General features: G+C 41.4%; 1 protein-coding gene across 7 annotated transcripts in view; it reads right to left on the reverse strand.

Annotated features, from left to right (window-relative positions):
- Positions 1-19,886, reverse strand: part of syt7 (synaptotagmin 7) — a 202,941-nt gene that overhangs the window by 45,847 nt on the left and 137,208 nt on the right. For 4 of the 7 annotated variants that reach the window (XM_031900272.1, XM_031900275.1, XM_031900273.1 and 1 more), the window contains 1 exon segment: positions 8,323-8,703. The exons of the other annotated variants lie outside the window; for them this stretch is intronic. In XM_031900272.1, coding sequence (XP_031756132.1) covers positions 8,323-8,703 — 381 coding nt within the window. 7 annotated transcript variants of the gene reach the window in all.

Genomic DNA, 19,886 nt, shown 5'->3' on the forward strand with positions numbered 1-19,886 from the left:
CTCCTGTTTATCATCAATGAATCCTCCTTTATTTCTGCCCTCTCGCTCCCCACATGGCTTCCTCATTCCCTACATCATATCTCCCCACCTGGTATATACATAACATGGTCCTTCGGCCCTTCCAGAGGAGCTTAATGCAAAGCATGAATTATTTCTACACTGCAAACACAACACCTCCTGAGTACACTGAATATGACATTCACATTTCACTGCAGGGATTCCCAGGAACATGAAATGGTAATGCATCAGGGTATAGACATGACCCAGTTATGCTTTAATGCTCAGCGTTAACCCTCACTTCTCAAATTAAGATCCTCAACAGAGGCCCAGTTTGTGCCCCTTTGGTGACGAATGGTTGGCCTAATTGATACCCCGTTTTCTGGTACGTAGCGACAGACTGCTAGCACAAATGCCAGGATATAGATTGTCCTTAGGCAAACCTTTTCATCGTCAAATATCTTTATATAACTCAGTCCAACATCCCCTTTAAGCTGAATTAATTCAGTGCCAGCCACACTGTGACCCTGCAGCTCTCAAGGCAACTGTTGCCGCCAGTGTATTGTGGTAGCCCTCACAGGAACGCATCAGTGCATCCATGGGAAGGCAAAGCTAATGCTTTATAAGAATTATTTTGTATATAAATGTACTGAACCCATTTTGTATGAAATCATATTTATTTTCTCTTAGGGGAAAGAAAAACAGGTTTACACCTGCATTTAACAGAAGCCCATTGAGTTGGGATTGGGTTTAGTAGATGCAAAGGTAACACATTCATTACCCCCATGCTATGGAGTAGGGACACTTCCACCCCTCCCTGTGTTTACCCCAGCGTCCTGAAGCATCATGCGAATCTTAGTCCTAGTATCCATCAAATGCCTTTTTTCTCCTAATGAAAGTCCATGGCCTCCATCGATGGCCAGTCAATGGAAACATTTTATGAGCAGGGCAGAAGGGGGATTTGCCCCCAGCCTTCAAACCACACAGCCAGAAAATATCTCTGATGACGGTATAGCTGTATTATATATGTTGTGTGTCCCCCCAGCTTCTGCTGAAGAACATCTCTCTGCATCCCATCATCAAGATCACTTGGGTCTGGGGCAATGGGGCAAAATACCTTTTGAAGGCCCCCATTTTGAGATTTGTCAAATAACTATGCAATTAAGGTAATAATGATCCATTTTTGGACTTTTTAAAAATATAACAATTCTGTTCTTCCATTCAACGTTAACATTAAAAGAAAATATTGAAAATACCCGGAGCAGAGAATTATGACCCAAATGACATTGGAGCCAATTAGTATCTTTGCATTGGAGATAAGAAACAACCCCATGTCCAAGGGTAAATATGATCCAGTCTTGGAATTTTGAAGTCTAAATTACTCTTTACACTAAATGGTAACATAAAATAAGGTCTAGAAAGGCCCAGAGTGGGTCATTATCAGCCTCGTGACATTGGGTTAGTTGACGTCTTTACTATACATATAACCCTATCATTTTAGATGCCTCACTTGCTGCACTATATTTAATTCCACTGCTTTAACCCCCTCACCATTACTATATCTCATCTTAAAATACTCTCTATCCCCAGCTGAGGCCTTGCTATACACGGCATCCCAATGCTACACTCTTTACCCCTGACGCCATCTTACACACTGTCCCCCCATCACTATTAAAAGTGATACACCTATAGAACACATGATAGCTCTTTTTAAACATCTTTAATAGGATACAACCAGAAGCCCCTACTCTAGCAAAAAATACCCTAAAACTGGATACCAGCAAACACAGTGCAGGGAGTTATGGTTACACTCTTCTCCCCGATAATGTAGAACTGGCCATCGTTTCAATCCCCAACAAGAAAGCATTAATTAACCTCATGATAGAGCTGAGCAGAGCTTGGCGTGTGTTTCCCTTGATTAATCAGATACAAAGCCGCTGTGCCACTGATGTGCCTGAGAAGCATCTATATTAACCCTTCTTTTCAGTGCGCCTTTGTGTCTATAATCACTGCTTCTTTGTGTGCGGTTTTTGCCCTTCTTTTCCAAGGAAAACAAATCCTCCCTTTTACTATATTTATATAGATCTCTATAATGAATGGAACAAGAAGGCACCAGTACAGGCATGCATTTTTTTTGTTGACAAATATATATTGTAATTAGTGCCCGCCGGCACTGCTGTAATGTTATTAAGCAAAACAGAGTGTTTGGTTTTAACACCTTTTCCCATTGTGCCTTTCCCCATAGGATTGTTTGTGTCTCTCCCTGTAGGATTGCTGGACATTTCCATGCAGTTGTGTTGGGCTTAATGAGCAGACCTGAGAACTTCTCACTCAAATGATGTGGAGGTAATTAAAGCCTGTGAGAGGTAAGCAAGACTTATTGCCCTTCTCCTTGTGCTTCCAACAATAATAATATAAATGTCTTGACTGAAAGGGGACAGAAGCTCTCTGCTCTCCAAAGCAGGCTGCCCAAGCTCAATGGCAGCTGCAGGAGGGTTCTCCAGTAAATATCCTCCTTACCAGCAGATCAACTATTTTGTTGTCTTCTGACAATGGGAAATGACTAGAGGAATCATCTTGCAATGGCATAAAGAGCATGGCAAAAGATTTACTGAAAATTGACCTTGTAAACATCAAGCAGGTGACTTTCCCTGGGACGTGCTGAGCTAAAGCTGCTGATATACTGAGCCATGTTGGCTTATGGCCACCCTGAGAGCAGTCTTTAAGGCAGTGTATTGGGTCAAAATGATGATTAGGGCTCACTCTGAAAGACTGGGTAAGTACAGTTTGACAAGTCCAATGGTATTCTTTCCCATCAAGCTTGAACTGGCCCTCCATGGGATCTGATCCCTGGCCCTGGGGCCAAACAATCAAGCCGACTTTGGCCCATCACAAGTTACCCCTCTATAGCCAGCTTTATGGTCCCAAATATTTTCTTTTCGATCAATATGTAACTAACAGACCCAACACTGTTCAACCTTTATCATCTACCTTAAAGTGATACAGGTATGGGATCCCGAAAACCTGTTATCCAGAAAGTTCCAAATTATGAAAAGGCCATCTCCCATAGACTCCATTATAAGCAAATAATTCTAAGCTTTACAAACCAATATAGAATCCTATTGTGTTTAATTAATGTTTTATTGATTTTTTAGTAGACTTTAGGTATGGAGATGCAAATTACGGAAAGACCCCTTATCCGGAATACCCCTGGTCTCAAGCATTCTGGATAACAGGTCCTATACCTGTACCTTAGTTGGGATCAAGTACTGTTTTATTATTACAGAGAAAAAGGAAATCATTTGTAAAGCTTTTGGCTCCAATAAGGATTATTTATATCTTAGTTGGGATCAAGTACAGGAACTGTTTTATTATTACAGAGAAAAGGGAATCATTTAACCATTAAATAAACCCAATAGGGCTGTTCTGCCCCCAATAAGGGGTAATTATATCTTAGTTGGGATCAAGTACTGGTACTGTTTTATTATTACAGAGAAAAGGGAATCATTTAACCATTAAATAAACCCAATAGGGCTGTTCTGCCCCCAATAAGGGGTAATTATATCTTAGTTGTGATCAAGTACAGGTACTGTTTTATTATTACAGAGAAAAGGGAATCATTTAACCATTAAATAAACCCAATAGGGCTGTTCTGCCCCCAATAAGGGGTAATTATATCATAGTTGGGATCAAGTACAAGGTACTGTTTTATTATTACAGAGAAAAGGGAATCATTTAACCATGAAATAAACCCAATAGGGCTGTTCTGCCCCCAATAAGGGGTAATTATATCGTAGTTGGGATCAATTACAAGGTACTGTTTTATTACTACAGAGAAAAAGGAAATCAGTTTTAAAATTCTAAATTATTTGATTAAAATGGAGTCTATGGGAGGTGGGCTTTCCGTAATTTGGAGCTTTCTGGATAATGGTTTTCCGGATAAGGGATCCCATACCTGTATAATTAATCCTTATTGGAGTCAAAACAATCCTATTGGGTTTCTTCAATATTTAAATGATTTTTAGCTGACTTGAGGTATGGGAATCCAAATTACAGAAAGATCCCTTATCCGGAAAACCCCAAGTCCCGAGCATTATGGATAACAGGTCCCATACCTGTACTAACAGTAAACAATGACTCTACAAAATATGTATATAAAAAGTTCCCTATAGGCCATATTGATCATTGGGCAAATACGTTTAAGGCAAAATTATAAACAGCGTGCCAATGTTATGATAAATGTAAAAAAAGCCTTTATTTCTGGTGTCAGTATCTCTTTAAGAAACAGTGAAGCCGGTGAGATTGCCTGTGCCACAGCACTGCAGCGAAGACCTCATTAAAATAAATTTACCTTGTACGAGTGTGAGCTAAAGTAAGGTCATTCATGGCGGCTACTGATAAATGTGCGCCTTCCTATTCAGAGACACTGATCCCTGTCTAATTCAGCAGAATGAAACAGTCTTAAATAGAATTATAAAGCAGTCCTAAATAGTCATGGCCCACAATAGTCACGCAGACCGTTACAAAGAATCCCTCAGCAGAGAGGCAGCGGGTTATATAATAGGATTTGTTAGATTTTTGGACTTGGGCTAAAAATGCAAATAAGCTAATAAGTTATTTATTATTTCTGTGCTGTTTTATGCAGATTTAATACCCTGTTCAGCGCCTGTTAGAGGAATAGAAGTAAGCCAGCGAGCTACAGAATACTCTCTAACCTCTCCTCTCTCCTGGCAACATCTCTCCTGTGGCCAAGGGGGCATCTGGCTGCTTTATTTTCAGCTATCCACACAGGAGGCCACGGCCCAATCTCTGCCATTTATGCATGTGCACAGGAGCCGGGACTTGGAATTCGTTTCGATGGCTCATCCACAGCTTATGTCCTGCTCTTCTGTTGTCATGAATATGCATTTGTCATGGCAAGAATGTTCTGCATGCTGCGTGGCCGGCAAACGCACAGAGCTACAGTGAGTTGCCAGGTGCTTGTAAACAACATAAACCCTGCCTGATTCTCACTACAGATTGAGACCTGGAGAACCTAAGACAACCGTGCGTTGTCCAACCACCTGCCCAAGTAGTAGAGTCAATTATTCCTCTAGTTTAGTGATCCCCAACCAGCGGCTCAGGGGCAACATGTCGCTCCCCAACCCCTTGGATGTTGCTCTCAGTTTCCCCAAACCAGGAAGTTATTTTTGAATTCCTGACTTGGTGGCAAGTTTTGGTTGAATAAAAACAAGATTTCCTACCAAATAAAGCCCCCTGTAAGCTGATAGTGTGCATAGAGGCTGCCTAATAGCCAATCACAGCCCTTATTGGCTCCTCCATGAACTTTTATGATGTGTTTGTTGCTCCCCAAGTCTTTTTACATTTGACTGTGGCTCATGAGTAAGAAAGGTTGGGGATTCCTGCTCTAGTTGGTTTTATTAAGGCTTTCATTTTGGAAATGGCAAATTTATAATTGTACCTATTATAGAATACAAGAAGTCATGTTTTTGTCTAAAGGAACAGCAACACAAAAAGATGAAAGTGTTTTAAAGTAAATAAAATATAAGGGTGAAGACACATGGAAGCTACTAAGTAGCAGCTATTTGTCTTAGTAGCGGCTACTAAATGCCAGAAAATGCCCTGCCATTGACAATACTGAGAATTGCCTCTGCTAAAACACACAGAGAGATAATTATCAGTAAATGATCAGTATTATTTATTTCTGTAGCCATGAGAAGTAGCTGTGACTAGTAGCTCCATAAGTCTTCACCCTAATAGTAGTAGTGTTGGCCTGCACTGGTAAAAGTTGTGTGTTTGCTTCAGAAACACTTTTATAGTTATATAAATTAGATGCTGTGTTGCCACGGGGGCAGCCATTCAAGCTGGAAAAAGGAGAAAAGACACAGGTTACATAGCAGATAACAAATAAGCTCAGTGGTGGTGGTTACAGAGTATATCTGTTACCTGCTATATAACCTGACAGCTGCCCCCACGGCTATATAGCAGCTTATTTATATAAACTATAATAGTAGCCTTTCTGAAGCAAACACACAACTTTTTATAATTTCATTTCATAATTGGTGATACCATCCCTTTAATGGGCAGAATGCATTTGCAAAAGAAGTCCTCTTTATAGGTTTCCTTTATGTTCTCTTTGTTCATCAGCTTACTTATGTACTAATACAACTTTACTTTTCCATCTGATCGGTAGTCATGGATATAAGCATAGACCTAAAGATCACAAGAACATGGCTAGGTTTTCTTGCAAGTGACCAACCTTAGTTCCTTTGAGCAAAGGTGGCCATTATTTGGGAAGATCCTACCTAGGAAGGATGGGGGGGGGGTGAAGTTGGAAATTAAATGAGGCATGTCTAACCTGCATCCCCAGCAACCTTTCAATAGCTTTCAGCTGTTAGTAGGATGCTTGACATTGAAGATCAACAACATCAAGGTGGCTGCAGGTTGAACACTCCTGATGATATTCTCGACACTTCTATCTCCTCTGTTTACCCAAGGGGCATTTTGACCTCCTATAAAACTGTTCCTGGCTGTAGTGGAGGCACCAGGACAATATAGTGTTCTGTATAGCACACAGGGCCACACTGCTTTCTCTTGCTTGGGGCCCCAATGGAAACACAGGTTTCTGTTCCTGTCTCTGCCTTAAATGCTATGTGAGAGCTGGATTCTGACTGGAAGCTTTGTTGGGCTTGGTTCCCATTGCTAAGTGGTCCAGTACCTTTTCTTAAAGAAGATGGAATTGTGCTCATAGTTTTCTGGCGGTTAGGCTAATTGCTCTATTAGCAGTAGAAGTCTCTGTTAATTGAGAAGATTAAACTTTAAAAACACATTCTGTCTCTATTTTTTACTTTTTTCATTTATTTTTTGTTATAACCTTATGTGAAGCATGCTGGGCGCCCCTGCTATCAGAGTAGCTTCTGCATCATTTGCAGCCTGGGGGCAGTGGAACAAAATAAAGGTGGTACCAAAAGGCAGCATGTTGTGTTTATAGGCCAGATCTAGACCAAAGGACTGACTCCTTATCTCTGCGAGTGCCAATAGGGTGTGAATAGCACCGAAGGTTAATGCAAGCCGTACCCAATACCACTGGCAGGCATCGGCCATAATTGGATGCTGAGTGTTTATTACTGCAATGGATATATTGATGTTTATGCCAGTGGACTGGCTTCTTATTGCTGCTTCTTGTTTTACATTAGATACAGCCGGCCTTGGTGCCTTCAGGTTGCCATTCGTTTTACTTCAACCCATTCTGTGAGCAGCTATTTTAAGCCTAGAATTTTGGCCAATTCATCTCAGGTGATCTAAATTACAGAAAGATCTTTTATCCGAAAAAAACCAAATCTCGAGCATTCTGGATAATAGGTCTCATACCTGTACATTCGCCGAACATTAAATGAACCTTAGTTTATAGGGTTTTACATGACAATCGAAGACTGAAATAAAAGCAATGTCCCAGAATCCCTGCTGGTTGCTGCGGGTTGTTAGGCCCGGTGAAAAACTTTGCGATGTAAGACTTTGCCCCTTTATAGTGGGTTTGGCTACTACATAATGCAATAAATAGGGTCTAGTACGGTAACCCATAGCATCAAGTTAGAAGATAACAGGTACTGGTTGAAACTGTTGATGGGTTATAAGAGTTGGTGACTTTTGCTGCATTTTCATCTAAATAAAGCCCAACCCAGGAAGCAGCATTCAAGTCTTCTGGACCTTCATAAACCAACACTTCTTTAAATCCTTACTTCAGTTAAAATAAATACATATATCAATAATCTCTTGAGAAATAAAGATAACTTGTCCTCTTTAATCATGGCTCCTCCAGCTGGAACTACCATTTGATCACCCAAGTTCTCTTCTTTACAGAGAACTTTGGGAATATATTCTAAGGTGGGGGGTCCCCAACTGTTTTGACCTGTGAGCCACCTTCAAATGTAAAAAGAGTTGGGGAGCAACACAAGCATGAAAAAAGTTCCTAGGGGATGCCAGATAAGGACAATGATTGGCTATTTGTTAGCCTACAGGAGACTCTGTTTGGCAGCAACCAAGCTGGGAATTCAAAAAAGCACCTGCTTTGAGGCCTTTGGGAGCAACATCCAAGGGGTTGGTGAGTAACATGTTGCTCCTGAGCCGCTGGTTGGGGATCACTGCTCTAGGGTTTTAAAGGCCAGTGCACTCAGAGTTTCAATTAATACACATGAATATAGCAAAGGTCACATTGATGTGTTTATGCTGATTATATAACTGCATGTAAACCTCACAGGACTGCATGGGAAGAGACAGTCTAATGAATAGAAAGTAGGAATGAGGAAGAAAAGAACAGCCACTTACAGGAAAGATTTCATGTCCAGGCCCCGGTTTCGAATTTGACCAACCACATAGTCCCAGCTACCAGCGTTGGTTCGGTTCCTGATGCCAGCTGGCCGGTGCTTGGATCCAGCTGAGGTTGGGGGTCGGTTCTGACCCGTGCGTTGGGGACGAGTGTTGCTGGTGTTGCTGCTGCTGGTGGAAGGGGGTTGATGCTGCAGCTGTAGCTGCCCCAGGCTTTGACTGGTTGTTGGCTGGCAGTGATTGTGCTTCTGGTGGAGGCTGAGAGGCTGCTGGAGACTCTGCTGGCGGAGGAGCGTGCGGGGACGCTGGCATTTCATGTCTCCTGCAGAGATGGGGATATGGTCGAGGGTAGTGGCTGCTGTCAGGGTGGGGTCCTCAAAACTTAGGCAGGTAGTAGAAGAGGAAAGAAAGGAAAAGGTAAAGGGGAGAGAATGCAGTATAGATGGCATATATTAGAGAATAGCAGCCTTCAATATGGAACCTTTTAACCATTAATGAGCAAGTAAAATATCATGTAGATTAAAACTTGCAACCTAGATGCTTGAGTCTTGAATCAGAACTAGAACCTGAATACCAGTTATGAGCTGTGAAGAACCACCTTGGCATTAATATGTGCTCTGATTATGAAGGTAAAGAGGCGTATCAGTGATATACAGTATAACTGTAGTTAATAGTAGCTTTGGTCTCATACAGAAATCCCGTAAGTAAAATAAATTACCCCCTGCAGACACCCAATATCCAATTATCAGGGGTTCATCTCTCTGCAGGAACTAATAATACATTCATGGCAGGCCCTTGCTGGGATAATTTAGGGTTCCGGCATTCCAGCACAGCGTTAAATTCTGTACAATGAGGCATACAAAGAAATTATTTTCCCCCAAAATTTGGTGTAAATTACTCATGACCTTATGTTATAGTCTATGGTGGGTGAAACTGGAAATTGGTGTCTTTGTGCTGGCATATAATGGCCTTCAGTGTGCCTAAAAAGTACAGTGCTTATGTATAAGCAGTACAAGTATAAACAGTTTAATGAGCTGTTTCACTTTTAGAGATACAGTCAAAGGAGACATATTGTATAAATTATTGTATATTATCCTGTAAATATAGAAGCAATATGCTGAGAAAAGTTGTGTTTAGGGCTGATTTATTGAAAATTTCTCCAAAACCCCACTAGCCCCGCCCATCTGTTCCACTTCCTGCTGCCTCCTTTCCCAGGCTATTCAAGGGTTAGGATGGCACTCAGCATGCTGCATTGTAGGATTGGAACCAATCAGCAGCTAGACTGACCTGATAGGGAACTGAAGCCTGTCTTTGCTTGTGTGACTACAGGGCTGTGATTGGTTACTCCCCTCCTACTGTGCTTCTGGCAGGGATGATTAGGACATGCCCACTCTTAATTGAAAGAAGGGCCATAGCAAATCTACAGGAAAATCCTGCCATTTTTTAAGATAATATAAATTTTTAGCCCAGAGTGAAACCAGCACCACCACTCAGCAAAGACACAGCTCACAGAGACAGAGTGGGGCTATTATGGAGTCTGCCTATAGGAACCTACCTAACTAACATTTAAGTCAGATATCAAAGTCTTTGCCATTCCTTCTGCCTAAAAAGACCATGTACAGCTGTTTCACTATTGTCTCTTCAAAGCTCCAATGGGTTTTCAGTTGAAAGTCATTAACCCGCTTCTCAGTCGGGCCTGGCCTACACACCTAGAACTCCATTCATATCCTGCCTTATCCCGTTGGCTCTGCCAGTAGTCGGAAGGCTATTTAGAGACAATATATTTGAAATACAATCTGTGCATTAAATATTTAAGCATAATGGATTTATTACTGCCAGTGTGCAGTCTCAAAAGACATATAAAGAATAACAGAATAGGGATGGAATGTAAAATATGCCCTCTATAAGTAGTCTTTAATAAGCACAGCTCTTTCCATCTGGATTTCTTACAATCAACTGAAAGCTCCCTAATTTAGATACCGTTACTACGGCTTCCAGAATAAGTGGGGGTCAAGGGTGAAAAGATTCAGATATCAGGGATCATAAGAGGCCTGGATTATAAAATATCACTATTTGACTGACTAATGTGTCCATTATGGGTGGTGAGTATAATACAATATACGGAACTGAAAACCTGATACTGTGCTCTCTTGGGCTGGGTAGAAAAAGTCTAATGATCACATTAAGAGTTCATCATGCTAACTATAATCTAGTTTTAGTATTAGTTTAATTATTTCTGGTGATTTTCTTTTATATAAATTGGATCTGGCATCCCTGGACCCAGGAGAGCCATTTTGCTGCCTATGGCTAAGTAGCCATCTTGCTGCGCACCGTTACCTGCTTGTGCAGAGCCAGATTGCTAGGGTACAGAGTACTTGCTATTGTGCCTTCCTACACTAAAAAAAGTCAAATAACAGAAAGTTTTGCTGCTGCATTAACCTATAGGAGGCTTTTTGTCGCCCTTGCGAAATGCTGTCTGAGACAAGGTCCTAAGAAATATTGTGATTATAGAGCTTTTATGTGAGGTGAAACGTTGGTCCATGGAACTGTTCTGCCCAAGCCAGAACTTTCTGGTTGCTGAAATCATTATTTTTCTTAGTTCTAGTTTTCCTTAAGGATCATATATTTTTTTCTTAGGAGTTAGAAGTATTTTAAAGTTTTCAGGTTGAGAACTATGGATTTTTTAGGTTTGGGACTTTCCAGTGGGTTACTAGGTTAGAGTTTTAACAAATGGTTACAGGGAAAGAAGAAGCTATTAAGGTCAAGTTATTTCTACAGTATTATAGCATCGTGGGATTAGGGTTTCACCAATGAGTTACCATATTTGATTCCCTTCGTGTTGCACCCCTTTCATTCCCAAGATTCTGTAGGGCAGTGGTCTTTGGGCCTTCCCTGTTAAAGCTTTCTTCTGAGACTCAACATTTGGCCCATAGCCCATAACAAGTTATTCAACTGTAGTCTTAAGAATATTGAGGACATCTACTTGACCTACCCTGACCTAGGACAAAAAAAGGCATGTCCCTAACTGGTTCTCAGCCTGAGCACTACTAACCAAGTCTCTGAACCCCTCAAGAGGGACCAGCCCCAGAGCAGTTTGGGAACCACTGGGTTAGAGAATATTAAAAGGTTACAGTGTTACTGGGTGAGAGTTTTACCTAATGAGTTAAAAGGTTATGGTTTTACCTGAGGATTAAAGCATTATGGGATTATAGAGGTTAGGACAGTTGTCTTTGGACTTAAACGTTGAAATAAATGTTCACCCAAAATCTTGTTCTATTTGGCAAACTCCAATTGGCTTCCAAGACTATCTAGGACAGAAAAAGTCATTCTATCCATATACAGGTATGGGACTTGTTATCCAAAATGCTTGGGACCTGGGGTTTTCCAGATAAGGGATCTTCCTGTAATTTGGATCTCCATAACTTAAGTCTGCTAAAAATCATTTAAATATTGAATAAACACTAAAGGCTTGTTCTGCCTCCAGTAAGGATTAATTATATCTTAGTTGGGATCAAGTACAGGTACTGTTTTATTATTACAGAGAAAAGGGAATCATTTAACCATTAAATAAACCCAATAGGATTGTTCTGCCCCCAATTAGGGGTAATTATATCTTAGTTGGGATCAAGTACAGGTACTGTTTTATTATTACAGAGAAAAAGAAATCATTTAACCATTAAATAAACCCAATAGGGCTGTTCTGCCCCCAATAAGGGGTAATTATATCTTAGTTGGGATCAAGTACAGGTACTGTTTTATTATTAAAGAGAAAAGGGAATCATTTAACCATTAAATAAACCCAATAGGGCTGTTCTGCCCCAATAAGGGGTAATTATATCTTAGTTGGGATCAAGTACAGGTACTGTTTTATTATTACAGAGAAAAGGGAATCATTTAACCATTAAATAAACCCAATAGGATTGTTCTGCCCCCAATTAGGGGTAATTATATCTTAGTTGGGATCAAGTACAGGTACTGTTTTATTATTACAGAGAAAAGGAAATCATTTAACCATTAAATAAACCCAATAGGGCTGTTCTGCCCCCAATAAGGGGTAATTATATCTTAGTTGGGATCAAGTACAGGTACTGTTTTATTATTACAGAGAAAAAAGAAAATCATTTTTAAAAATTAGAATTATTTGCTTATAATGGGGTCTATGGGAGATGGCCTTTCCGTAATTCTGGATAACAGGTTTCTGGATAAGGGATCCCATACCTGTATGTCCCTAGCTGGCCTTAAGGTTGGACTCCCCATAACCATGTCTCTCAGCTGCCCAAGGGGGTTCTACCAAGAGGTTATAGGGTTTGGATAGTTTTGTTCTTTTCTAAAGAGTTATAGTGCTATGTGGTTCGGGTTATTTCACAGGGATATAGAATTAGTTGGGGAGGGATTGTCTAAGGTTTCTTCAAAAGCATATAGGATTTTTGGAATTAGAAATAAATTAGAAATTTAGAGTTCAAGCTATTTTCTATTTTGAACCCCATGATATTTTAGGAACTCTACATTAAGCTCTTGGGGGGAAAATCCGTATACCTAACTTTATCATTCCAACTCCAAAACCTTAAAATGTAAACAATGTGTCCAGTGAAAACTCCCCAAAAACACTGAGTTCCTTGTTTGTGATTCAGACCCATTGGTTAAGAAATTTAAAGCATTGGATTGGATGTTAATGAGCTGCACAGCAATACAACACTAGATAGGCTAACCACAAAGGATGAAAGGATGAATTAGGTTTTCACTGGGGGGGGGAGAATACATATCTTCATAGTTTAAGGGCCTAATGAATAATAGAAGTCACTGAATTGATAATATGCAGCATTACCCAGACAGGCATATCTTGTATCCCAGCAATGTCAACATATAATTGTATTATAAAGAGAATATAAAAATGTAAGTTACCTATAAACATGTAATGGGATGCCCCAGTAAGGCCACCTGTACATGTTATATTGCACTTAGGTTTGCTGTACACTGTGGGGCCTATACCTATAATATGGTGGGTATAGTGAGTTTGTGCGTGTATCTTTAGTAGGCATCTCACGCCACAAGCCAACATCCATGATATTGTGCTAACGATGCAACAAGGTGGGGGTTAATTTCTGATCACAGTTTATTCTTGAATATTTAGACAAGTGCATGATGCCGGCAGGTGGTGAGTGGGATGACAGGGAAGGCTTTTTATAGCACTAAAAACACACACACCTAATTCCACAACCCATTTAGGATGCAGGAGAACATTCAAATCATTGAAGAGGGAGAGGGGCGCAGGTTTATATCAGGGAATATGACTGAAATGACTAAAGCAATGAAATCTACAGTGTGGTACTGGGCATTTTCACTAGCTGAACTACAACTCCCAGGGTGCCCTCTGCCTGGGGCCTTATGCTAAGGTGGACACAATTGCTGGGCATATTGACGCTATTTGTTAAAGGTAATTGTGGCCAAACTCTGCCATGTATTTGCACCTTTGCACTCTCTAGTCTGTCTGTCTGATAAATCTGCACAGCCTGAGGGGAGCCCTGCAGTTATCGCTACCTTAACCCTACGGTAATTTCACGGTTCTGACCGCAGGTTGCATCAGCCTTGTCTCTAGAGAATCAGACATTGAGTGCTGGAAATATTGCAGTTCAAACTTGGACTTTAACTAGTGTCCAATTCGTTAAAATGTATATACGCTTGTCAGTAGGTGCCTATTTGTCAAAATATGTGCGCACAGTTGCCCATGTTTTAATACACTGGATGCAATTGCACACAGAAGAAATTAGGTTGGAATTATGGAAAAATGCATTGTGGTTATTGCACTTGCCCTCATAATTAAGCCCTATAGTCATAGTGGTGTTTTAACAGCAATAGGACAGGTATAGGACCCTTTATCCAGAATTCTCAGGATGAAGGATATTCCAGATAAGGGGTCTTTCTGTAATTTGGATCTTCATATCTTAAATATGCTAAATAATTCAATTAAACATTAATTAAACCCAATAGGATTATTTTGCATCCAATAAGGATTAATTATATCTTAGCTGGGATCAAGTACAGGTACTGTTTTATTATTACAGAGAAAAGGGAATCATTTAACCATGAAATAAACCCAATAGGACTGTTCTGCCCCCAATAAGGGGTAATTATATCTTAGTTGGTATCAAGTACAGGTACTGTTTTATTATTACAGAGAAAAGGGAATAATTTAACCATTAAATAAACCCAATAGGGCTGTTCTGCCCCCAATAAGGGGTAATTATATCTTAGTTGGGATCAAGTACAGGTACTGTTTTATTATTACAGAGAAAAGGGAATCATTTAACCATGAAATAAACCCAATAGGGCTGTTCTGCCCCAATAAGGGGTAATTATATCTTAGTTGGGATCAAGTACAGGTACTGTTTTATTATTACAGAGAAAAGGGAATCATTTAACCATTAAATAAACCCAATAGGGCTGTTCTGCCCCAATAAGGGGTAATTATATCTTAGTTGGGATCAAGTACAGGTACTGTTTTATTATTACAGAGAAAAGGGAATCATTTAACCATTAAATAAACCCAACAGGGCTGTTCTGCCCCCAATAAGGGGTAATTATATCTTAGTTGGGATCAAATACAGGTACTGTTTTATTATTACAGAGACAAAAGGAAATCAATCTGAATTATTTGATTAAAATGGAGTCTATGGGAGACAGGCTTTCCATAATTCGTATCTTTCTGGATAAAGGGTTTCCGGATAACGGATCCCATACCTGTACTCAATTTAGCATCTTTGTGCAGTTTTATGCATGTATGTTACATACAGGTGTCTCCATAACAACTAGAAATACCTAGTTCTAGAGTCAGGCAGGCTGTGTAGAACTCAATGATAGCAACGTCCCTTCAGCAAAACACCTGGAGACTCTTTAAAGGAGCTACTAGTAGCAGCTACTTGTTGTAGCTACTAAAATAGACTATGCTGATCATGTACAGGTATGGGACCCACTATCCAGAATGCTCGGGACCTGGGGTTTTCCGGATAAGGGGTCTTTCTGTAATTCGGATCTCCTACCTTAAGTCTACTAAAAAAAATATTTAAACTGTAATTAAACCCAATAGGGCTGTTCTGCCCCCAATAAGGGGTAATTATATCTTAGTTGGGATCAAGTACAGGTACTGTTTTATTATTACAGAGAAAAGGGAATCATTTAACCATTAAATAAACCCAATAGGGCTGTTCTGCCCCAATAAGGGGTAATTATATCTTAGTTGGGATCAAGTACAGGTACTGTTTTATTATTACAGAGAAAAGGGAATCATTTAACCATTAAATAAACCCAATAGGGCTGTTCTGCCCCCAATAAGGGGTAATTATATCTTATTTGGGATCAAGTACAAGGTACTGTTTTATTATTACAGAGAAAAAGGAAATCATTTTTAAAAATTTGAATTATTTGCTTATAATGGAGTCTATGGGAGATGGGCATTCTGTAATTACGAACTTTCTGGATAATCGGTTTCCAAATAAGGCATCCGATACCTGTACTGATAATTGTTCTATGTGTGTTTTAGCAGAGGCAATTTTCAGTATTGTTTATGGCAGGGTATTTTCTGGCGTTTAGTAGCCATGAAAAAGTAGTTGCTACTAAGTAGCTCAGTGTGTCTTCACCCTAAACGATGGTTCGCTTAGCAATTGGTTCAGAATGCAGATGCCACTTGTACAGCCGCCTGGGTTGTATGTAAACAATTCTGCATGTCCTTTTATTTGTAAATACCTGTCATGGAGGCAGCCATATGTGATAAATGTGCACAGAGCAAACCCAAACAGATGCTAAACTGGGATTTTTTTCCTTACAATGTTTTGGGTTAGACATTAACATTAATGTGGCAAAAACGGATTTACATACAATCAGCCTGGGATAGATTCCCTTTCATTTACAGATTTACAGTACCAGTTTGGGGGATTTCCAACGTATTACATTTCAACTTTCATTTTATGTTATGGGAAGGGAAAAAATCGGAAGATTGTGCAGAATTGCGGTCTCCATGGTGATGCCGTTATGATATGTCACGTGGTCTAGTTATTCAAGTGGCAAATGCTTTAAGGGGACTTATTTGGTTGAAAAGAAGTAAGAAATGTAATTCATCAATCATTAGTCATTTGATATAAATCAGTCACTTTTTCATCTCTGCCATGAATATCTATGAAAGATCCAGGCATAATGTTTACTGGCAGCCACTCCATCCAATTCCCATGGCGGCTGAGAAGTAGGTGTGTAACCAGAAAGGAACATTGCCTTTGGGGGGGGCTATTGTTCTTACATATCATGAGCAGAGAGATCAACATCTTAAAGCTGAGCTGCTGCTAATGTTTCATTTCCAGCACGAAGCCACCGCTGGGATCTATGAGTTTTATGTCGAAAAGTGAATTTTGATGAAAAGGTTCTGAGTTCCATCAGGGCGACATTCTGAAGGTCTATGAGACACTGATGCTTAAAACCAGTGGGACTGATTCACAATCAATGAGAAACACGGTAAATCAATGAGAGGTGACAGGCTGAACAGAGACTGGGAACGGAACACGGAAAATTCAGGCTATAAATAGGCCTTATGGCAAAACTCAGAAAAGTACAATCCTATGTCTTATTATCCTCGGCTACTGCAGCCTGACCAGAGTCATTGCAATTACTTTATAAAATAAATATGGCCATCGTATTATTTCCCCTTTAGGCACCACCCAGTAGGAGTAGTATACTACTTGCAAGGCAAGGTGCAAAGTGCAAAAAACTGACACAAGCCACCATGTTTTAGTGTTTTGTGGTTTTAGTGGTTTTAGTGGTCTCTATACTCAGTATTGGAGCTGCTTGTGATTGGTAGTTCTGTATTCATGAGGGGTGGGTAGGAGGAGGCACATTGGAGTCCCCTATTCCATCCCCTATTGTCCCCTAAACAGGGTCGCACTGGGCCGCCGGGATACCGGGAAAAATCCCGGTGGGCCAGACCCGACCTTTGCGGCACTCCCCCTGCCTGACTGCTCCTGCCCCGACGCGTTAAATTTTCGCGCTAGGGGAAGGACGTCGGGTGGGGGGCCCTGCGAGGGGGGTTAGGGGGGGCCTCCGGGAGGGGGGGAGGCTATGGGCGGGCTATGGGCGCGGCCCCGGTGGGCCCTTCACCCCCCAGTCCGACCCTGCCCTTAAAGGTCCCCATACACAGGACTATTGTAGCTGCCGATATTGGTCCCTTAGACCGATTCAGCAGCTTATTGGCCCGTGTAGGGGCACAAACGACGGGCCTAAAAAATGTAGTCGGATCGGGGGCCGCATCGGCTCGTTGATGGGTCCCCAAACCGACAGTGCCCATTACCCATTACGACTAAATTAGCCTAAATGTGCCCAATATTTGCGCGTGGGCGATATCAGGTGAATTTAGGCTAATTTGACCTCGCCAAGTGAGCGGATCTTAACATGAATGGCCACCTTAACTTGTGTGTCACTCAGATTTGGGGAGTGCCAGCAGGCGTAGGATAGAGCGTAACCAGACCCTGGACACAAGCAATAAGCAATCAGAGGCACACTTTTGTGCTCCCCAGCCCTAAAATGCCATGTTCCCCCCCAAACCTTGCTATCTCTTGCCCTGATTTAAGGTGGCACAGTACCGTATGATCCAAAGGAACTGCAGGGATATCTGGCAGTGGAGAGAAAATACCCTTACACATCTTAGCAATGTTAGTCACTGGGTGGGGGCCCTCACTAACCAACACCCTCCAGTGGTGTGGATTTCATTCTATATACATTTTATATACAGTAGTTATAAATAATTATTCTGTAATCTCTTATATATGTCTTTCCCCAGTGTCTTGCTTCATTCTGTAAGGGTTCTTCCAGTGTGTAGTGTGTAAACTAGAGAACTCTAGAGTCCCTCATAGACTTGCACTGGGTAATTATTAATGCAATGCTCATCCTCTTTAAGCAACTTTATGAATCCGTAAGCAGATAAAATTCTGCACTGCCTTGCAAATTGTCAGCTATAGGAAACAATAGGATCTGATGTCTTTAGCTAGAGAACACTTTCTGGTGGAAAAAATGACTCTGGAAAAGGGGGGGGGGGGGCTTGATGGATGAGTCAATGCATTAAACACTTTCCTGACTGTCGGGAAAGTGTTAATAAATGTGATTCAAACAAATTGGAAAGTGCCAACCTTTCATAAATCAGCCCCTAGATTCCTATTTATACAGCCAATGGAAATATGATCACGCTTTAAATGTATGTGTCCTTCCTAGAATAAAGATATGCCATAATTTGGTGGAGGAGGAATAATATCTAGGGCTTTTTTTCATGGTTTGGGTTAGGAACCTTGGTTCCACTGAAAGCAAACCTTCTAGAACAGTCCTTATTGACTATATATTGTGGTCACACTTTGGGGGAGGGTCTATCCTGTTAAGATAATAATGCCCATGTACAGAGCTAGGCCAATAGAGAATGGGTTTGCTGAGACAGGAGTGGATGAACTGGATTGGCCTGCGCTGAGCCTTGATCCAGCCTAATGGAACCTTTATGGGATGAACTGGAACAGCAAAAATATTCTACAACCTAGCACAGAGGTCGGCAACCCGCGGCTCGTTTAGGCCTTAGGTGCGGCTCCGGTCAGGCTGGTGACTAACATCCTCCGCGGCGAGCAGCGTGCCTGAAAAGTCACTGAAAGACTACTGACTTTTAGTCTTTCAGTGGCTTTTCAGGCGCTGCTCTCCGCGGAGTATGATGTGTGTGCTGCCGCTGGCCGGCAGCCTATCAGAGAGGCCGCCGGACCGCGATGACGTCATCGCGCCGCCAGCGCTGAAGAGGACTGAAGCCAGACTGCAGGAGGACCGGGCTGAAGGAAGGCGCGTGATTCGGTCTCAGGAGGTAAGTCACACTTTTAGGTGGGCCTGGCACATTATAGGGGGGACTCTGGCACATTATAGGGGGGATTCTGGCACATTATAGGGAGGACTCTGGCACATTATAGGGGGGACTCTGGCACATTATAGGGGGGACTCTGGCACATTATAGGGGGGCCTGGCACATTAGGGGGGACTCTGGCACATTATAGGGGGGACTCTGGCACATTATAGGGGGGCCTGGCACATTAGGGGGACTCTGGCACATTATAGGGGGGCCTGGCACATTATAGGGGGGCCTGGCACATTAGGGGGGCCTGGCACATTAGGGGGGACTCTGGCACATTATAGGGGGGCCTGGCACATTATAGGGGGGGCTATTGGACTCTGGCACATTTTGCGGCTCCAAGTTTTTTTTTCTTTTCGAAAACGGGTCCAAGTGGCTCTTTATGTCTTAAAGGTTGCAGACCCCTGACCTAGCAGAAGACTGGATGTAAGAGCAACAAAGGCCATTCAGATGTTGGACAGGCAGCCAACTGGATACTTTTGACCATAAAGTGTATTTAAAATACTAGTGGTAGATGGGGTGTCAGGGCATTGCTACACTATAGAGCTTATTTATTAATACAAGTGCAAATGCTAAAATGAACACAAACACACACTTAGGAGCTAATGGGTCCATTCAACCTGTTGTGATGAATACAATGTTCTTGACATCAGTG

This window comes from Xenopus tropicalis, chromosome 4, assembly GCF_000004195.4.
Source record: "Xenopus tropicalis strain Nigerian chromosome 4, UCB_Xtro_10.0, whole genome shotgun sequence".
Classification (NCBI taxonomy): domain Eukaryota; kingdom Metazoa; phylum Chordata; class Amphibia; order Anura; family Pipidae; genus Xenopus; species Xenopus tropicalis.